This window comes from Microtus ochrogaster, chromosome X (genome assembly GCF_000317375.1).
Source record: "Microtus ochrogaster isolate Prairie Vole_2 chromosome X, MicOch1.0, whole genome shotgun sequence".
Taxonomy (NCBI): domain Eukaryota; kingdom Metazoa; phylum Chordata; class Mammalia; order Rodentia; family Cricetidae; genus Microtus; species Microtus ochrogaster.
The window spans coordinates 61205402-61224891 of record NC_022026.1 but is presented as its reverse complement, the minus strand read 5'-3'; the positions used below and the strand labels follow the sequence as shown (position 1 = coordinate 61224891).

The window sequence follows — 19490 nt, the reverse complement described above, 5'->3', positions numbered from 1 at the left end:
TGAAAAGAAAAGAAAAAAGAAAAGAGAAGAGAAGAGAAGAGAAGAGAAGAGAAGAGAAGAGAAGAGAAGAGAAGAGAAGAGAAGAGAAGAGAAGAAAAAGAAACCAACTTGCTCTTTTTTAGGTCAAGGGGCTCAGTGAACAAAATGATTTTTAGGAATGAGAACCTGAATTCTATCTTCAGCATAAAAAGCCAGCATCGTGGCACACACTGGACAAAGACAGAGGCAGGGAGTACTGAGACTCAAAGGCCAGCCGGCCAAATCTTCTTGGTGAACTCAAGATCCCAGTGAGAGATTGTTTCATAAAACAATCCTGAGGAACCACACCGGAGGTTGACCCTGACCTTCACACACATGTGCACTGATGTGCACACACATGCATGCATGCTCTTGTATATACACATGCACACAAAGAAAATCAAGGTGACCTAAGAGACTGAAGTATTCTCCAAAGTAGAAAGATTCATAAAATACTATATAATTAGCACACTATAAACTCAAAGTCAATTAATGCGAAGTTATTAAAATTCTAATTCAGTGGTCAGTATTTTTAAACATAATTATGTTTTAATAAATGGAAAATAATGAAATAGTACTTTTAAATGCATGTATACCCCCCTAAGATCAACCTTTATCCTGACACTTTCTATAGTAGAATCGTTTATGAAATAGCAAACAAATTATGCTAACTATCTGCCATTGAAAAATGAAGAGAAATGAGTGCATAATTGTAGAGTCTGTGTAAATGGTGCTTAACATTCAGATCAAAGTCATAAAAACATTTAGCCTTCAACACATTTCTAAATATTTTGACTTTTTATAAAAGTAACTAACCATAGATTATATATAAAAGTGACCAACTATTGCATATCACAAACTGCTAAATACCAAATCTCAGCCTGAGGTAATTAAAACCCTAGGCCCAGTTCTAGGATGAACAATCATTCTTGGTGGCCAGAGGCAAAAAAACCTCTTAGAAATCATGTAGTCAAGCCCTAAGTCACATGAAATCAAGGCAACTGATGCTCAGAGAGGTAAAGTGACTAAGCTACAGGACACAGAGAATTGATAGTCCATATCACTAGAACTAGCACCTCTAACACTCAATCTCAGATGCTAGCTCCTACTGTACTTCTTGTGAATATGACTTCCTATTTGCATATTGACTACAATTATCTCCATTTCCTCTTAATGAAGGTACTAGGGTGATAGCTGGGAACCATTAAGAATGAATGGTGCATTTTATGGTTGGAACACCATTCTCTTTCTGTTTTATTTTTTTGTTTTTGTTTTTGTTTTTGTTTTTTTTGTTTCTTGCACCGGGGATTAAACCTAGAGTCTCACCCATAATAGAACAGTATTCTGCTACTGAGCTCCATTCCTAGCTTTACTTTGCATTTGTTTGCTTTTCTTTTTTTCATTTTGATACAGGGTCTCAGGAAGTTGCCCAAGCTGGCCACGAGTTCACTCCATTTCTTTCTCAGAGAGGCCTTGAACTTATTCTCTTCCTGCCTTAGCCACCTGAGTGTCTGGAATTGTATGTCTGAGCCACCAGGCTTAGCTGTGTTCATGTTCTGTGTTCCATCATGACTCCGGAATAGCCTTTTAACTTGGCCTATGATGGCCTTCATTTCCTTAGTTGAGGTCAATGACATCAACAGCCATTTCAGAGGTGGGAAATAGCAAACAAAATTGTTTTAGCTATTTATATCATTCATCGCAGTGCTAACAGTTTTAAGCAAAGAAGACTTTCTCAACAGAAGCATGACTGGCATTTTAGGTCGAGTGATTCTATGCAGCATAGGGTTGCCTGGTTCACATGGCAAAGATGTGCAATGCTCCTTTGGCATCCAGATAGTCACTGGCCGCAGACCTCCCCTCACAGTAAGTACTAGTCTATGAATAAGGCAGTTTAAAACATCAAAATTAAAATAAAAAATCCTAGTGAAGCTGAGTGGTGGTGGCACATGCCTTTAATCCCAGCACTCTCTGTGAGTTCAAGGCCAGTCTGGTCTACAGAGCTAGTTCCAGGACAACTAGGGCTGTTACACAGAGAAACCCTGTCTCAAAGAAAATTCTGCTGAACAAAATACCAAAATTCTAAAGATTTGGGGAAAAATCAATACTGCTAAGCCTTTCACCTCAGGCTTAGTGTGAATCACATGGCACAGTTACTGATCCTATCATCATTTAAAAATGTTACTTTGTTAAACATGACATTTTTGAAATAACTTAAATACTCTATAACAAATGCTATCAAGCATGATTACTAAATTTGGGGCTTCCCTTCAATGGAGAACCCAAGACAAGTAGCTCTTTCACCTTGCCCTAATCTAACCTTATTCCTTAAGATTTGTGGCAAACTAGAACACCTCCACCACATTTCCAAATGCCTGTATAGACTGAGAACTCCTGAAATAGAAGCTGATTTTTCGCACGTAAGAAGTCTAGAGAAAGTCAGCCTGGGACTGAAGTGATATCTCTTATTATGCCCCAAGGGATGAAGGGCCCATTTATCTCTACTGTATTCAGAGGACAGCTACCAGAGCTGAAGAATTATGTACTAATTACAGAGAAGAAAATATAGGATAAACAGGAAAATCACTCCAGCTGAGCCTGACTCTTTACGTTAGAAAACATAACTGTCCAAGGAGCCCACCCAATAAAGCTTAACACATATCATTAGCCAAAGTATAATATATATCATTAACTGGAAGTGAATTGCATAGACAGCCCTAGCTACAAGAAGCTGGGAAGTGAGCAGTTTTAAATAGGCACATTTCCAGCCTGAATAAAGCTGATAGTCCACCTGGAAAAAAATATGTGTAAATGAATGAAGGGCGACTGGCAAGATGTGTTCACTGCAAACACCATGCAGGAGAGCACATACTGGCTATTTTTGGGTGACTGCAAATATAACTTTCTCTGTTAGTCAGGTGATGGTTATCTAACCAGAATATTTTAATCATCACTTTTAGAATCACAGATATAAACTGTAATATTATCCTAGGCTGAGACCGACAAAAGTGGAGCCCAAAACAGGGTAGGCACACATGATTTATCTTGAGAGAATTTTGTAAGAAAACGACAGCAGCAGTAAAGGAAAGGGAAATAATCCAAACAAGCATGTATTCACCGATCAGGTTAAACACTGGTCTGGTGCACAAGGGAGCCTGGATCACTGCATAGAGTTTTCTTGCCTTGAGGGAACGAAGCATAGCCCCTTGACTTTGGTTAATCTTGTCAGCTTCTAGAGAAAGGCTGGAATATGTCTGGGTTTTTCAACTTCCATCAGCCAGGTGCAAATCTCCAAAGAGGATTACAAGTGTGAGCTGCTTAGAAAGACAGTCACTAAAGCTAGGAAATGGAAACACACCCCCTAATGTGGAACTGGGTGGTCATCAATAACATTAACTACGGATACTCATTTGGATATGGTCTCCAAAGAATGGCCTTCATTTTTATTTTGCATTACTTGAAAGTATAACCTTACATACATCCCTGGGATTAGAGGTATTGGGAAAGCTGACTACAAGTTGAAAGTGTCTCATTTGAAGAAACCAAATAATTAACAGGTGTTGACTTGATTTGCTAAAGCACCAATGGAGGAAACACATTATGATTTGTTCTGGGTATTAATTAGAATCTGCCGTGTCACTCACAATCTTGTCAGGGCACATAATATCTCATAGTCTTAGGATCTCATTTAAAGCTCAATGAATATTTAGTTCATGTTGACCAACAAAATAAGCAAAAGAATTATGTTGCATTTAGTCATATCTGAAATGAGCAAGCTCTTCATCTTCTTAAGCAGTCTGAGGCTAATATAATTCACCTTCATGAAATAGTCTACATAATTTCATAAGTTTTTAAAGGGCTGCAAAGTCTTCTTGAGTGGCATATATTAAATATTGAGAAAAATGAAACAGTGAATTTTAAAAATTACATACAAGAGAATGTAATATTAGTTTTTCCATAGTGAATTAAAAATATCAAAAACCTCTTTTTTACTTAAAAAGTAAAAATAAAATCTTTCTTTGGTCCTTGCATATTAAATATTCTATAAGATGCAGAATTACAGGAATCCATGCATAATTGCTCCAAGTTCAGAAATTGTTTTCAAGCTCTAAGTCCAATATAGAGCCAGACATGGAAAAATAGTTTTGTAAAGAAATATTGACCCATGTTGAAAATGGAGTCACTTTCCCAAGAAAAGAAGCCTCCCTGTGGTCTGTTAGATCTCTTTATAGGTATCAGAACTGGGCTTTGAATAATATGTACTTTAATTGATGTACCATATTACAGATGTCATGGGAATGTATCACTTCTACTATAATTCAGGACATTGTCAACCAACCCATGCTAAATCCTACTGAATAAATCACTTGATAAATTGAGCATATTGTAATTTGAATTCTTTATCTGGTCCTGAACTGTTTTCTTTTTAATTTCTAAGGCTGATAAAAATAACAGATTTCTCTTAGAGAACAACACATGAATCTATAATTGAGGATTGTTGCAAACATGGCACGTCCATATGTCACCCTATAGAAAATAACTGCTCGCCTTGGATTTCTTTCTTTGATCTTTGTCCCTGCTGTAGATACTAAAAGGTTGGGGCTCTAGTCAGTGGTAGACTGCTTGCCTAACAAGTTTGAGAGCCTGGGTTCAATGCCCAGTATTAGAGTGAGAGAAATAGAAGACACAAAACTGACCTCCCCTTTCTCAGCTATTGGTTGGATATCTGTGTCTATTCTTTGCAAACATATACATTAAAAATTCATAAGCCAGGTGTAATGTAATATGTAATCCCATCACTCAGAGGACAGAGGCAGGAGGATCAGGAGTACAAAGCCAGTCTTGGCCATGTAAATGAGTTTGAGGCCATCTTAGACTCCATGAGATCCCCATCTCAAACAAAACTTCAGACTCCTGCCTAATACAGCATTTCTTCCATTTACTAAACAATTCTCATCATCTCACACTATGGTACTTAGAGGTGGAGAACCACAATCAGTGTGCAGCAAAAGAAAGTATTTTTTTCAATTGCTATTTAATGCCACATTTAGAACATACAAAAGTAATTAATGCCAATTCACTAGGTAAAAGAGACACAGTGACCTAACCCTTAGTATCTCTAGAAAGATAGATTATCCTATACAGAGAAAAAGATGGGGTGAAGGTTGATTAAGTATTAGTTGGGAAAGATAAGCGTTTGATACCTTACAACAAAAACACCCTGTCTGAAACAACAAAGGATAATATTTCTTTGTTTAGGATAGATATGTGTGTGTGTGTGTGTGTGTGTGTGTGTGTGTGTGTGTGTGTGTGTGTGTGTGTGTGTGTAAGGCTAGCCAGGAAGTATCCTTGGTTAAAGGATACAAAATTAAAGTTGGGCAGAAAAGAGTAAGTTCCATGGCACATCAAGAGGAGATTTTAAGTATTCTTAGCTGGGCATAGTGGCTCACACCTCTGATCCAGCACTTTGGAGGTAAAGGCAGGCCCACCTGGCCTACCTGGTGTTCAAGGCCAATCTAGCCTACATGGTTAGTTCTAGGCCAGTTGGAACTACATAGTAACACGCTGTCTTTAGAAACAAAATAAAAAACAAAAACAACTGCTCACCACAGAAAATACTGGAGCGATACATGTTAATTTGCTTGATTCAGCCATTGCACATGTGTATATATTTCAAAACCACATGTTTTACATCCTAAATATATAATCACTATTTGTTATCAGCAGAAAATTTGTTCCAGAGATTCATAAGGATGTTGGAGTCCATTACATAAATAGTGTAATATTGGCATAAAACCTCCATACAGACTCTAGTTATTCAAACTGATCTCTGGGTGACCTATGATACCTTGTGCAATATAATGCTATGTAAGCAGTTGCCAAAGGAGATTGGTGAGAGAATAACACCAAACAAAAAATCTGTACATATTCAGCACAGATGTACCCGATGCCAAATAGTTTGGATTGCAAGTTGGTTGCTGACACAGAGGGCCAATTGCACACATTTCTATTTGTCAACATGCAAAAAATAAATTGGGAGAAATATTATGCACAAATGCAGTATATATAAAAAGCCAAAATGAAAACGTTAATATATATATATATATATATATATATATATATATATATATATATAGAGAGAGAGAGAGAGAGAGAGAGAAGTAGCTTATTTTCTCACATTCACATGTGAAATTTGAAAGTCTCTCCAATGTCATGTGACTTACCTGCTTATCAAAAGCTGCCCAGGATGGTGCATCGGCTCCATCTCCTTTTGGAAACACAGTGTTTTTAGGCTTTATCTTTTGTCCAGGTAGCGGGTCTCCACCTATTCCAGGCTTCTCATCACTCACCAGCATCCTGACATTGTTACAAAAGCCCCAGTGTTGGGATTTATGAAACTTCTCCTTTCCCAACTGTGAATACAAAAGACAATAATAAAAATGTGCCAAAGCTTTGATTTTTGATTTTTCTTACAGTAAAGGTTTCCCAATATAAATACATTTTCCCCTGTTTATTTTCCATCACAAAATGCATATGAAGTGTCAAGTAACTGAGAAATTTCTATCCATAAAATTGTGTCACATTTTAAATTAGGTCTATTTTAACTACTTTAAAATTTTGAAAAGCAGTAAAAAAAAAGCTATGTACAATATTTCCAAATAAATATTACTGCAAGCGAACATTTAGAACAGTGGTTTGCTAATTGCCCTGTTTTACTTATTTGTAAATAATGCAAGGCAGAAAAACTTCTTTACTTCAGAAAAGAAAGACACTGTTTTCCATAGAAGCCTAAGCATTACATTCACCAAAACAAAAAACGAAAGCTTGTCCTTATCAACAGTAAAAAAGGGAAATTCCTCACAATTTCAACTGTGAGACCTTGCTTCCCACTGTTTCTGGTGATGCAGACAGAGAATCCACAAGAGATGCCAGGGGCTGAGAAGGATGAGGGCCAGATTCAGTCGACAAGTGTTGCGAGTGACAAAGTCGAAAACCACCAATGGAAATACAGAGGTAGCAATCCCCAGCAAGCTGAAGAGTATGTATGTTCCATGGCCTGGCAAGGCCTCTCCCGGAGAGTCTCTTGTCAGTAAACATAGCATATGCCCTTCAATGTTATAAGAATGATAAATGGCAACAATGCCAGTGCCTGGCAGTTGTACAAAAGATACCTCAATTGTGTTGTTTGATACTAAAAGTCTGCAATAATCTGTATGTTGATATGGTCAAGTGCTAAAATATGTCACACACACACCCAGTTGGCAGTTAGTGAAGGGCTCTTATGAGACTTTTCCTGGGGAGATACACAGAGACATTTATTTTCCCGGATAGGGCACTGACAGGCCAAAGAAATTTATCTGTCTAAGTCAGTCTTGATGAAGCAATCAGTTTGTTGGAGTTACATATAAGAGTATGGTGACTCCTGAGCAGCTGCATCTCCAAAAAGGCCCACCCTGATAGGAGCAACACCACATGGAAGCTGCATCTCTGGAGCGGAGGCTTTCCCACAGTCAGCCTTCATTTCCCAAACATCCAGTCCTCTAGCCTTCCCTCAGGCCACAAGCTGCGCTGCAGAGGCACGATTATATGCAGCTGTGGGGATCAGGAAGGCTGGAGTGGTTGGAATCCCACGTGTAGGTCTCTCATCCCATCCTGCACCTCATTAAGAAGAACTGTTAATAGACCAGATCTTCTGAGGGTTTCTGCTGGTAAGCAGTGCCTCTCTGATTTCAAGACAAAAATGGCCATGCCATTACCAGAGAGCAGAATTCTGCAACAAGAGCACATAAAAAAAGATACTTACACATATACAAACACTTGAAAAAAACCTAAAAATTATAGCATTAACTATGGATAATATAGGCACAGAAATAATATGCAAAAATTCAAAATTATATAATATCCACAATAATATGCAAAACAATCATTTGTGCTATAAAATAAATGTCCACATGTAACATGACTTTATATAAACAACAGACATTTCAAGAGCAATTAATTAAAGCTCCATGTGAGTTCCTGGCCTTTGTCAGGGCAGTAGATAGGGATCAAAAGAACCTTCTTATTTCTATTATAGTGCAGATAGCTTGGGATAAGTTAGAAGGGTCTGGGCAGTCCTCCTACAAAGGGAACCAAGAACCATGACAGCTGCCCAGAGAAGGTAACATCTCAGCTTTAAGGCTGGGGGAGGAAACTTATGAACAATAATGATTCAGATTGTTACCTACATGTGTGCAGCCTGGCTCTGTTCTTTAGAAAATCAACTGCCAACACCTCTATCATACCTCCTCCATCACAACACATTCACACCCACACAACCAGGTTATGTCAAATCAGTCCCAAGTCACCAAAGAGCCAGGAACAAACTGTGCTTGTATAAAGGAGGGGTAGAAGAGTAGACTTTCATAGCAGTGTTCCTCTTTTGAATCATTCTTTTCAAGGCACCATGTCACCATTGACAGCACACTATTTTTTGTTGTTGCTGTTCTTTGTTTGCTTTTTGTGGAGAGATGTTTGGTTGTGTTTTGGATTAGTTCTGAGACAAAATCTGACCCAGGATTTACTGTCTCACTTCCTGTATCAAAACCATTTAATTAGATCAGTCTCATTACTATGATTTTCCCTGGAGAAAATCAAGCAGAAAGGAACAGACTCCAGCTTTCACAGTAACATGATATCAGCACCTGAGTTTATATTCATGTAGCATTCTACTCTGGTAAGCTTGCCTAGCCACAGCTGAATATTGTTGGGCTGAAGTAGTAGGGTTGAGGTTCTATGAATAACTGGCTGTTGCTCTGGGGTCAGAGGATAAGATGAATCAGGCAAAGAAGAGACAGGAAGATATTCCCATCAGGACTGATAGTTCTCAGTGTGAGGACCAATAGATGAGAAATTTAGTAAAAAAAAAAAAAAGCCAAGTTCAAGTTTGAAAGGAAGGTACACTACAGTAGAATATCTAAGATGGTCCATAATATGGAAAGTCATACACTGAAATACCTTAATAGTTCCTTTCACTAGGCTGCTGAACTAGTCAATGAACCAGACTCTATACTTAGTAATACACCATAAAAATTAAGTCACAGTCAATCTCCTATTTCCCAATCACTCATAAGCTCCTTTATTGATCCTGGTTTCCACAATCCAAAAAGCCCTTGACATTGTTTGGAAGGCATATATGTGCGTGTGTGTGTGTGTGTGTGTGTGTGTGTGTGTGTGTAAACAGAGACTGCACTTTGCTTCCCCAGATGCCCAGACCTGAATAATCACACAGAAACTGTGTGGTTAATGACTTAGGCATATTTCTAACTAGCTCTTATATCTTCTGGCATCTGTCTCCTTCAGTAGCTACATGGCATCTCCCCTGACTCTGCCTTATTTCTCCCTGCATTCAGCTTAGTTTTCCCTGCCTAGCTCTATTCTGCTCTGCCATAAGCCAAAGCAGTTTTTTATTAACCAATGGTAATAAAAACATAGTCACAGCATATAGAAGGGAATCCCACATCATATATGGAGACAGATGCCAGAACCTTACCAGTAAGCCACAGCTTTCTGGCAATACATACATTACTAGAAATGGGTTAATTTAAGATAGAACCAGTCCCTGAAAATTGTCCTCTAACAACACATGGGCAGTAGAGTGTGTGCACTCACACATGCATACATGCACAACAAATAAATTCTCCTTCTAAGTCCCTTATCAGCTACACGGCTTGCAAATTATTTTCTCCATACTATGTGCTGACTTCCTTTTCAGTTTTCTGATGGCCTCTTTTAAAGCTTAACTTTGGTGATGTATTATAGCACCATTTGTAATAGCAAAAAGCTGAAACTACTAAGTGGATGGGCTGAATAAACTATTGCTATGTGCACACAATGGGTTCGCTCTATAGTTGTGAAAAGCAATGAGGCCTAGCTCTATATCCTATTAAGTGACTTTCAAGATATGCCATTAAAATGAAATAAAAAGATTTAAGAGCATAAGCAGAGGTTACTGTTTATTTAGTAAAGAGAAAAAAGTAAATACTTTTAAGAGATTGTTGTTTTAAAAACAGACTGGAGGGAGACAGAACCAAAAAAGAAAAGAGAGAAACAAGGAAGAGGAGAAGAGGTGTGGAAAGAGAGAAAAATGATTCTTAAGGCTAGTTATAGAGAAGGAGGGAGCAAAGTTGTGAGGTCATGAGCCCTGTCTCATTTTATAAATTTGACTTTGAAACCATTCAATGATTTTACATTATAATGAAACAACAAAATAAGAATACAAAGCACAATGAAAATAATGAAGCATTGAATATGGAGATGGTGACAAAACCCAACTCATGGCAATTATATAAGTAAAATTGAAAACTAGTCATTTGGAGCACTTGTTTAGTAGAGGCAATGTATTGGATTCAAGCCAAAACATTGGCAAATACTACATGCCCCAAATATGTAGTATTACTACTTACCTTACTCAATTACTATAAAGTACTCAGTTGGTAATTTGGAAATACATTACTAGTGAAAGATATCCTTAAAACAGAGAAAGCTATACTACAAAGAACCCTTTAAAAACCTAAATAGTTAATCATCAATAAAGTCATTGTTATTTGTGTCAGAAATTCTAAGAATATATATTTATGCTGAGACCAGCAAGTAATTAATTGTTGACAATGCAAGTAAACTATAAATATAAAATCAAGGAAGATAAAGAAAAATCCTAAAATCCTTAATTTGCATTGGAAATATCAGTTTGAATGTATCTTGTAATTTTTCTTTAAAATATATGCATATTTCCTAAGCTTGATTTAAGAGCAATAAATTTCAAGCTACAGATTGGGAGAAAATATTAGAAGCCCACATAGCAATAATAGATGTTTATTTAACAACAACACTAATATCTCAAAAGATAACAATCAGATTTAAACAAGTAGAAGACCAATGGATAGTTTTCAAAGGAGATTACAAATGGCTAAGAGTCTATCAACATCCCAGACATTAGGGAAATTAAAATTAAAATGAGATATACTACATGTTTATTAAAAAGGCTAAAATCCAAAACATTGACAACATCAAATGCTCTGAACAACTTGAATTTTTATTCATTACTGCTGCCAATGCAAAATGGAAATGGGCCACCAAACACAGGCCTCTCAATGTGCTAGAGGAAAGAAGGCAGGAAGATCGTGAGTTCAAGGTCTTTTTTGGCTAAATAGTAAATTCCAACTGAGTCCAACCTGGGATACATAAGACCCTGTCTCAGAGGAGGCATTCAATTTCTTATCAAGTTAAATATATATACACCATATGACCAGTTGAGAATTTATATGAAAGTCAGGTGTGTCAACACTCATAAGAAGTGACCATTTTACTGCATTTTTTTGAGATAGGGTCTGTAGCCCTGGCTGTTCTTGAGCCACTAAGTAGATCAGACTGTCCTGGAACTCACTATGTAGACCAGGGTGGCCTTAAACTCACAGAGATCCACCTGCTTCTGCCTCTAAATCAGGAATTAAAGGCATATAAAAATTAATGTTCAACTTCACTAAGAAGTCAGGGAAGTACAGATTAAAACAACCAAAGTGGGGATGGGGTTGGCTGGAGAGATGGCTCAGTGGTTAAGAGTGGTTGCTGCTCTTCCAGAGGACCCAAGTTGGTTCCTGAAATCACAACAACTCACAGTTCTCCTTTAACTCCATCTCCAGGGTGTCCAGTGTCCTCGTCTGCCTTCTACAGACACATAAACACACATGGTAAACACACATGTTTACATGTAAATAAAAATTAAAAATAAATTTTTAAGACTGCAAAGAATTGCAGTACATCCTCTGACAAAAATATGTAAAATTAAAAAACTAAACAATACAAACATTTAGAGGTTAAAAAACCATAAATAAAAATGCTTGTGGAAATGAAAATTTTTGCTGTGCAGAGTCCACTAAAGTTCCCATATCGGTGCCATACACTCCAGTAATCATACTGAAAGAAATGAACAAGAGAATCATAGCAAGAGTATTTGTAAAAGCCCCAAAGGAGCTATCTATCAACAGTAAAATATACAAAGGAATCTAAATACATGGCATATTCATACAATGGAACATTAGCCACACGGACAAATCTCACAAACATATTGCTGAACCAAAGACGTCACAAAACAAAAATCACAGAACATTTCCACGTACAAAAGGTTCAGGTGAAAGCCAAAAAGTCAAAAATAAATCTTATTTTATTGTTTATAGTGACAAAAGTCAAAGTAGTGATTATGTGTAGAGAATGGCAGAAGATTAAGAGGGAGGAACGGGTCATATAATTCCACATAAAATACAAAATGCTCAGTTAAATTTGATTTCTAAACAAAATCTAAACAAGTAATATTTTAGTATAACTAGGCCTCAGGCAATATCCAGAACATTGATTTTTACCTGCTGAAAATGGCAACCCCAGTCAAGGGGGTCGCTTTCAGTGGAGTGCTACTGCTAGCACTCCATTCCGTGATGTGCAGCTCATGACCATCAGCTCAGGAAAACCCACTATGCATTGTTCTGCATGTGTTAGTCTTTCCAATAAAATCTTTTTAAAAAGCAAAGTACACTCTGTACTATGTTGCTGATTTTAAAATATCTCATCCAAACACTCTTTTTTCCTTCCCACCCTTAATCACTGCATGTGAGAATTGAGAGCAGGCAGTGGGCATCAGTAATCAGAAGCATAGCAGAGCCAAAAGCTGAAGGCTCTGCTTACATTTTTTATTAAAATTACTTTTGCATAGCATGCTTCTTTATTTCTGGAATCTTTTTTATGCCCTCATTCTTGGAGCCTTTCTTATTTGGCTGACTTAATCTTGCCATAGAGTAATGTTCTGCTTCAGAGGCCAGACTCTTAACCTCCATCAGCCAAGAAATGAAATGCGCACAGCAGCGCTCGAAGTTGAATTGACTGGTGTGAGGGGTTAAAAATCAATCTCAGAGGGGGCTGGAGAGATGGCTCAGTGGTTAAGAGCATTGCCTGCTCTTCCAAAGGTCATGAGTTCAATTCCCGGCAACCACATGGTGACTCACAACCATCTGTAACGAGGTCTGCTGTCCTCTTCTGGTCTGCAAACACACACAGATTGAATATTGTATACACAATAAATAAATATTTAAAAAAATCAATCTCAGATGGAAAATCTACAAATACTGCCACTCTAGGGCCAGCAACTGAGATACAGACACTGCTCAGAATGTGTAGTCAATTGGGTGCGCACTGAATGCTTTGAAAACTTTGATCAGAGGTTTACAAACACCTCGATGGGCTCCATGTCACTTCTTTTTCATCCGTTTTTACTGCCTTCTGATAAAGACACTGGCAAACCCAAGTAAAGGGCAGAAACTCCTAGAAACAAAAGCCTAGTTTTCCTCCTGTTACATACACTGTTACTTATTGCCTAGTTCTTTAATGTTCTAGGGGGTTATGATGTTTGGAGGGTTGTTTGTTTTGTTTTGTGTGTGTTTGTACTTTCATCCTGTACTCTGGGTATAGGTGTCTGTCTCCATAGTGTGACACTAAACTTTATAGGCAAATGGAAGGCTTCCCTATCTGCCATGCCTCCTGGTGGATTCTTCTATTTAATAACAAATTTTATGGTTTTTTTCCACCCAGAGTACTAAAGATAATAATTAGACTCATGGGCTGTAAAGACCAGTTGCCTGAAAGAAAACTAGTATCACCACGAAGACCAGCTTTGGGCCTCAGTTTTCTCTACTCTAAATGAAAACAAAATGAGTATCTAATTCAAATGGCTGTTGGGAACACCCACGGCGATTCTAGCACAGCACTGGACACACATTAAACACTCCCTGGTTATTTTATCATCACCATCACCAGCTACTTTGGATGGCCCTGCTACCTGTACTTAGATGTCATCTAAGGAAAACATTCAGATGCACTTTAAGAGAAAGGAGGGGAGGGACCATGAAGTTTGGATTTGGGTGTAGTCAGCACACAGGAAAAAAAGGGGAAGGAGCTAGCTCTCCGTATGATCTAGGGAGATAAACACTCCTGGATCCTGTCTGGACCCCAGGATCTGGCCAGGACCTCAGGCGTCCTGCCTACTCACATTGCGGTTAAAGCTGTTGCCAGGCAGAAGCGGCAGAGCCATGCCTGTCAGCGTCCGATGAGGATTGAAAATCCGACCACAGAGAGATGGACAGGCTACAGCCTCGACCGCCGCTTGTTTGCCTCCAGCGTTCCCTGGAGACCGGAGGTGGCGTCACTGAGGGAGGAGGGGCTAAGATAGGTGGGGTAGGGTAGGGGGCTTGGGGCGGGGCTTAGGGCAGAACCAAGGCCTGGGAGGGGGTGGGACGAAGCAGAGGCCAGAGGCGGAGGCGAGGCCGAGCCCGCAGGGCCCCTCCTGTCCCTGGTTTCACTACCCAGCCCAGCCCACCCGTACTAGCAGCCTAATCCAGACCTCACTGGTCTCCCTGCCCACGCAGTGAACTGCTGTTTCCACCCACATCGCTTTTGGCTTTCACTCCTTTTTTCTGGAGCTCATATTCTCCCATGAGAATTCTTGCCACAAAATTGTATACCATTTTGTTATTAAATTTAGTTTAAATGCCTCAAAAGTACAGAAATTCAACGGACTCCTGTGAGCTCACAGAGCTGTGTTGCATTTACATCAACCTTTATTTTGTAATTTAAACTTTCGAGATAAACCTAAAAATCATTCACAACCTACAGGGAAACCCATTCCAGCAGTAACCATGGCCTTCAATCCTTCCTCTTGATCATTTTATATATGAACTAACTGTGGGAAATGTAAGGGCCAATCAGTAGTGGTAGGGGGAGGGTCAAGGAGCATAAAATGAGACTCTTAACCTGGCATGGTGTCTTACACCTGTAATCCTAGCACTCAGGAGGTAAAGATAAAATGATTACCTGAGTAACCCAAGTCAACCTGGGCAACACTGGGAGATTATGTCCCCCACAAACAAACAAATTCAAGACTGTTCCATCATGCTCCCAGATGCATAGGATGAAAACCTACGGTTAATTAGTCACATCTCTGCTGGCTATACACTCCGCTATGTTTATTGCTCCTCCTCATTCTGTTGAGATGCCCTAACCCCAATTACGGCTGGCCTTATTCTCTCCCTTAGAAGTGGCAGTGGGAACAACCGATCATGTTTGCAGGGCCTTCATTTGTGGATTTCAAAATGTAATTGTTACACTCTTCTTCAGGAAGCTGCCTTGCCTTCCCCCCTCAGGCCATCAAACTCCCTGGCTAGGTCTAGAGCTCTTGTCGGCTGACTTTTCCTGTTTCTTCTACTGCTTTGCCTCGCCCTTCCTCTGCCCAGTTCCGAGAAACCTCAAGCTGTTTTTACCAGGCAGACTCTGGTGGTGGAAATCACACCACCTTCTAACAGCATGCCTTTCTTCCTATGCTTTATTGAGGTAAACCGTTCTTGTCTTCTGGGACTTGATTTTCTGTGAGAGAGAGACACAGGTTTTGCCATTGCTGGGAAATGAATGTTCCCTCAGCTCCCTTCCACCCCTCCTCCATCTGCATTAAGCATAATACTCACTAATTGTGCCTTCCTCCTCCTGCTTTGTAATCATGTGTTTACTTGAATTTTCTTTAAATGCCTGAAAATTCTTCAAAGACAGACATTATTCTTCAGCCATCTCCATCTTTATTTTCTGTGTTTATAGTGCTTACATTTTTCCTTGCCTCCCACACACGTTATTTGCCATGGGCATGGGGTCAAACCACTGAGTAACCCAGCCCCTGCTCTTTTCAGCTATGGGTTTTATATTTGAGATCTTTACATGTTGACACATCCACCAGATGGACTTCATTCATCTTATGTGCCTTCCGTGATTAGAACATAAATCAGTTCCCCATCTACTGTCATCTCCTGATGACAATGACTGTTTTCAACGTTTTACTAACTACCAACAATAAGCAGCGAGTGACCTAAATCTCTTCTTTTGTTTGGAGATGTTTTGTTTTGAGACAGTTTCACCATGTAGTCCCTGATGGCCTCTAATTGATAGTCTTTCTGCTCCTGCCTCCTGAGTGTTGAGGCTATAGGTGTATGTCACCAAGTCCAGCTTCTCCTAAATGCTTTCTAAAAATACCTCCTTTTTGTTATTCTTTTTATTTAAATAACTTATTTTCATTTATTTTACATACCAAGCTGTTTCCTCCCCTTTCTCTCCCATCCATTCTTTCTCATCTCCCTTCAGAAAGGAACAGGACTCCCAAGGGCTTGCACAAAGCATGGCCCATCAAGTTAAGGCAGGACCGAGCTCCTCCCCTTACCTCGAGGAGGGGCCAGATAGTCCAGCATGGGGGAACGGGTTAACAAAAGCCAGCTAGTGCCAGGGAGAGGTTCTGATCTGAACGTTAAAAGCCTTACAAAGAGACCAGGCTACAAGATTGTCACACACATGCAGAGGGCCTAAATCAGTCCCATTTAGGCCCCATGACTGTTGGTCTAGCATCCATGATCTCCCATGAGCTCAGGTCAACTATCTCTGTCTGTTCCCCTATCATGGCCCCCTGGCTCGCACAATCCCTCCTCCCTTTCTTCCACAAGACTCTTGAAGCTCAGCACAGTGCTTGTCTGTGGAAGTCTTCCTCTGCTTCCATCAGTTACTGGATAAAGTATCTCTTTATTGCCTCACTGATGGCAATTAGGATAGTCCCCAATCTGTTTACAGTAGGTCAGGCACCCTTTCTACCATGTCTAGGAGTCTTAGTTGGGGTCATCCTTGTGGGTTCCTGGGGTTTCACTGCCACCAGGGTTTTCGTAACCCCAAAATGGGGCCCTTATCAAGATGTCTCTTTTGTTATTCCTCCATCCTGCCTCCAACCCACCTCCTGCACCCAGCCCACCCAACCCACTCCCTCTTGTTCCTATCCCTCCATCCCTCCCAAACCCCACCCCCAGTTTACCCAGGGAAATCTTTTTACTTCCTCCTCCCAGGAAAATCCATGCATCCTTCTTTGGGCCTTCCTTGTTATGTAGCCTCTCTGGGGCTATGGATTATAAGTCGGTTATCCTATCCATTACTTTTAATAACCACACACTCAGAATGATTTTTTCTAGTTCCTTTCATTTGCCTGCAAATTTCATGAGGTCATCATTTTTACAGCTGAGTAATATTCCATTGAGTAAGTGTACCACATTTTCCTTATCCATTCTTTGGTTGAGGGGTATGTAGGTTGTTTCCAGGTTCTAGTGTAATGGTGTAAATGAATGCAAACAGATTGTAAAATATATACACAGCATTAATGTGGAAATTAGACTTATAGTACCACGGTTCCCACAGAGAACAGGAAGCAGAAGGGGCCGGCTGCGCTCACTCCTGGCAGATTTATAGGTAAACATTCGCCTGAGGCGGACACGCCCCCTAAGGCTGGGCTTAACCCTACATCTCCCCCTTTTGTCTAACTAAACCAAATACAATTATAACAAATAATAAATATAACAAACAATATTGAGAACAAAAGTTTTGCTAGACATTCTATCTCAAGGAGTCTAAATTATGTAGAGAGTAACTACAATTATATAATCTTCAACTCCATCAAAGATCTGAGAAGGGAATAAATATTACTTAACAAACGAGAGATATCCAAAATGTGCAACAATTGACAGAGACAACTGACTACCTGGGCAATCACCCAAAGTCTCGTTTGCAATGTTGAGTCAACCAACTTTGGCTAAGGCCTAACATAACTGACATACCATTATTAAAGGCAAGGAACTTTCTTAGTACTATCCTACCCTGTCTTGGCAGGATAAGACAATCCTGTTTCATCCACTTAGGGATATTCTGTATCTTTGTCAGAAGTTGAGGTATGGGCTTTCTTAACCCAAAGGCTAGTTCTGCCAAGAAGACAAGCTCCCAGTGGAGTGTCTTTGGTGCTCAACGTTCTCTCGGGGGTAGAGTGACATTGCCAGGAGTAATTGTGTCTCGTTGGCACAGAATTCTAAGTTAGATTAAAGGCCATTTTCTACAACTCTTCGAAGAGGCTGAAGATTATACTATCTATACTAAATATAATCTCTATGTATCTAAAAGACCTGATTAACCTAAAAATAAATATGACAAACGTATAGTTTTCAATACCTATCTAACTTGAAGACTAAAAGAATAAACAACTGTGCAATATATGAATACAATGATCTTCAACTGTAAACAATGTCATTACATATCAAATGTAAACAATGTTATTATATAAATAGTATCAGAGGTAGAAATGTACATTGTAATATGGTAGATGTATCAATACAATATAGACAAAGTTATAAGCATACTCATACAAAAATAGAGGTAGGAACACTCACATTCAATATTCAATATATCAATATACAGGAAACAGTACCAATACAATTTTCTAAAAGCAGTAATTCACAAATACCAATCATCCCATCAAAACAGTTAATCCCCCCCTTTTTTTAAATATACCCCTAATTCCATAAAATATCTCCCCATCCCCTCAACCCTAAACCAAGCACTAAAAGATGTCCCTAACCCTGAGGGCAAACTCTGTTGGGAGAGGGGACATCCTCCTCTAAGATTGCTTCTAGCTGACATGGGGGCGACATTCTCCTTAGGAGCTCCTGTGAAAGCAAATGATGGTAAAATTCCCAAATTAACCTTTGACCTAAGAAAATTATAACTAGTCTCTGAGCATATTGAGCAGGTCCGGCCAGAGTGTTGTCAAAAATGTGCACCATTCGAAATTGTCTCGTGCAGTTGGTACCAAAAAACAGGTCTAATATTAGCGCTTAAAAAAATATTCATGACGTCATCAAAACCAGATTGAGTTGATGTTGTGGGGCCCCATCTTCATCCTGGAAACTTCAAAGATTACTGTAGGAAAATTTGTTGTTTGTTATGGGAAGTTTAAACATTAACAACAAAGACATATACTGACATATAAAGAAAGACACTGTAGCGAGCTGCGTGGTGTCACACCTGATGGAGATGTATAATCAACTCCTGAGATGGCTAAAGCCTGACCTATGCTATGATCATGCAATGAATATCAGCTGCCTGCATATGCGTGAACCTATGGGCAGTGCCCACATGGCAGTTTGGGGTTGGCAGCCCATGCCTACTTAAGGGCTGGGAGAGGTTTGCCTGAGGAGAGAGGAGAGAGAGAGAGAGAGAGAGAGAGAGAGAGAGAGAGAGAGAGAGAGAGAGAGAAGGAGAAGGAGATAGATTGCTGTAAAGAAAGTCCTGAAAACTGCTGCAAGAAGAGCTCTGGGTGTCGCGTTTTCCTTGCTGGTTGAGGGTGGACATGACAGACACAGATATGAGGAAAGGCAAAGAAAGTTTATCAAGTATATAATTATTCTTATTCTGTCCCATTTCATGGCTCCTGACCTGAGAGAGAAACTCTGAAATATCTCTTATCAACAGGCTTGGGATTGAAGAGGGACTGAGCCATAGTCCAACTCCAAAACCAGCTCTACATATTTATAAAGAAATGTTTAATA

The 19490-nt window shown here is 39.4% G+C and overlaps 1 protein-coding gene across 1 annotated transcript in view; it reads right to left on the bottom strand.

The window, feature by feature from the left end:
• The window catches only part of Efhc2 (EF-hand domain containing 2), a 162179-nt gene extending 147956 nt beyond the window's left edge, over positions 1–14223 (bottom strand). The window contains exons 1-2 of the mRNA XM_005358947.3: positions 14093–14223; positions 6243–6431 (exon numbers count right to left, since the gene is read on the bottom strand). Of these exons, the coding sequence (XP_005359004.1) occupies positions 6243–6431; positions 14093–14134 (231 nt within the window). The 5' untranslated portion in view covers positions 14135–14223. The remainder of the gene's footprint in view (positions 1–6242; positions 6432–14092) is intronic.
• Positions 14224–19490: the final 5267 nt, after the last annotated feature.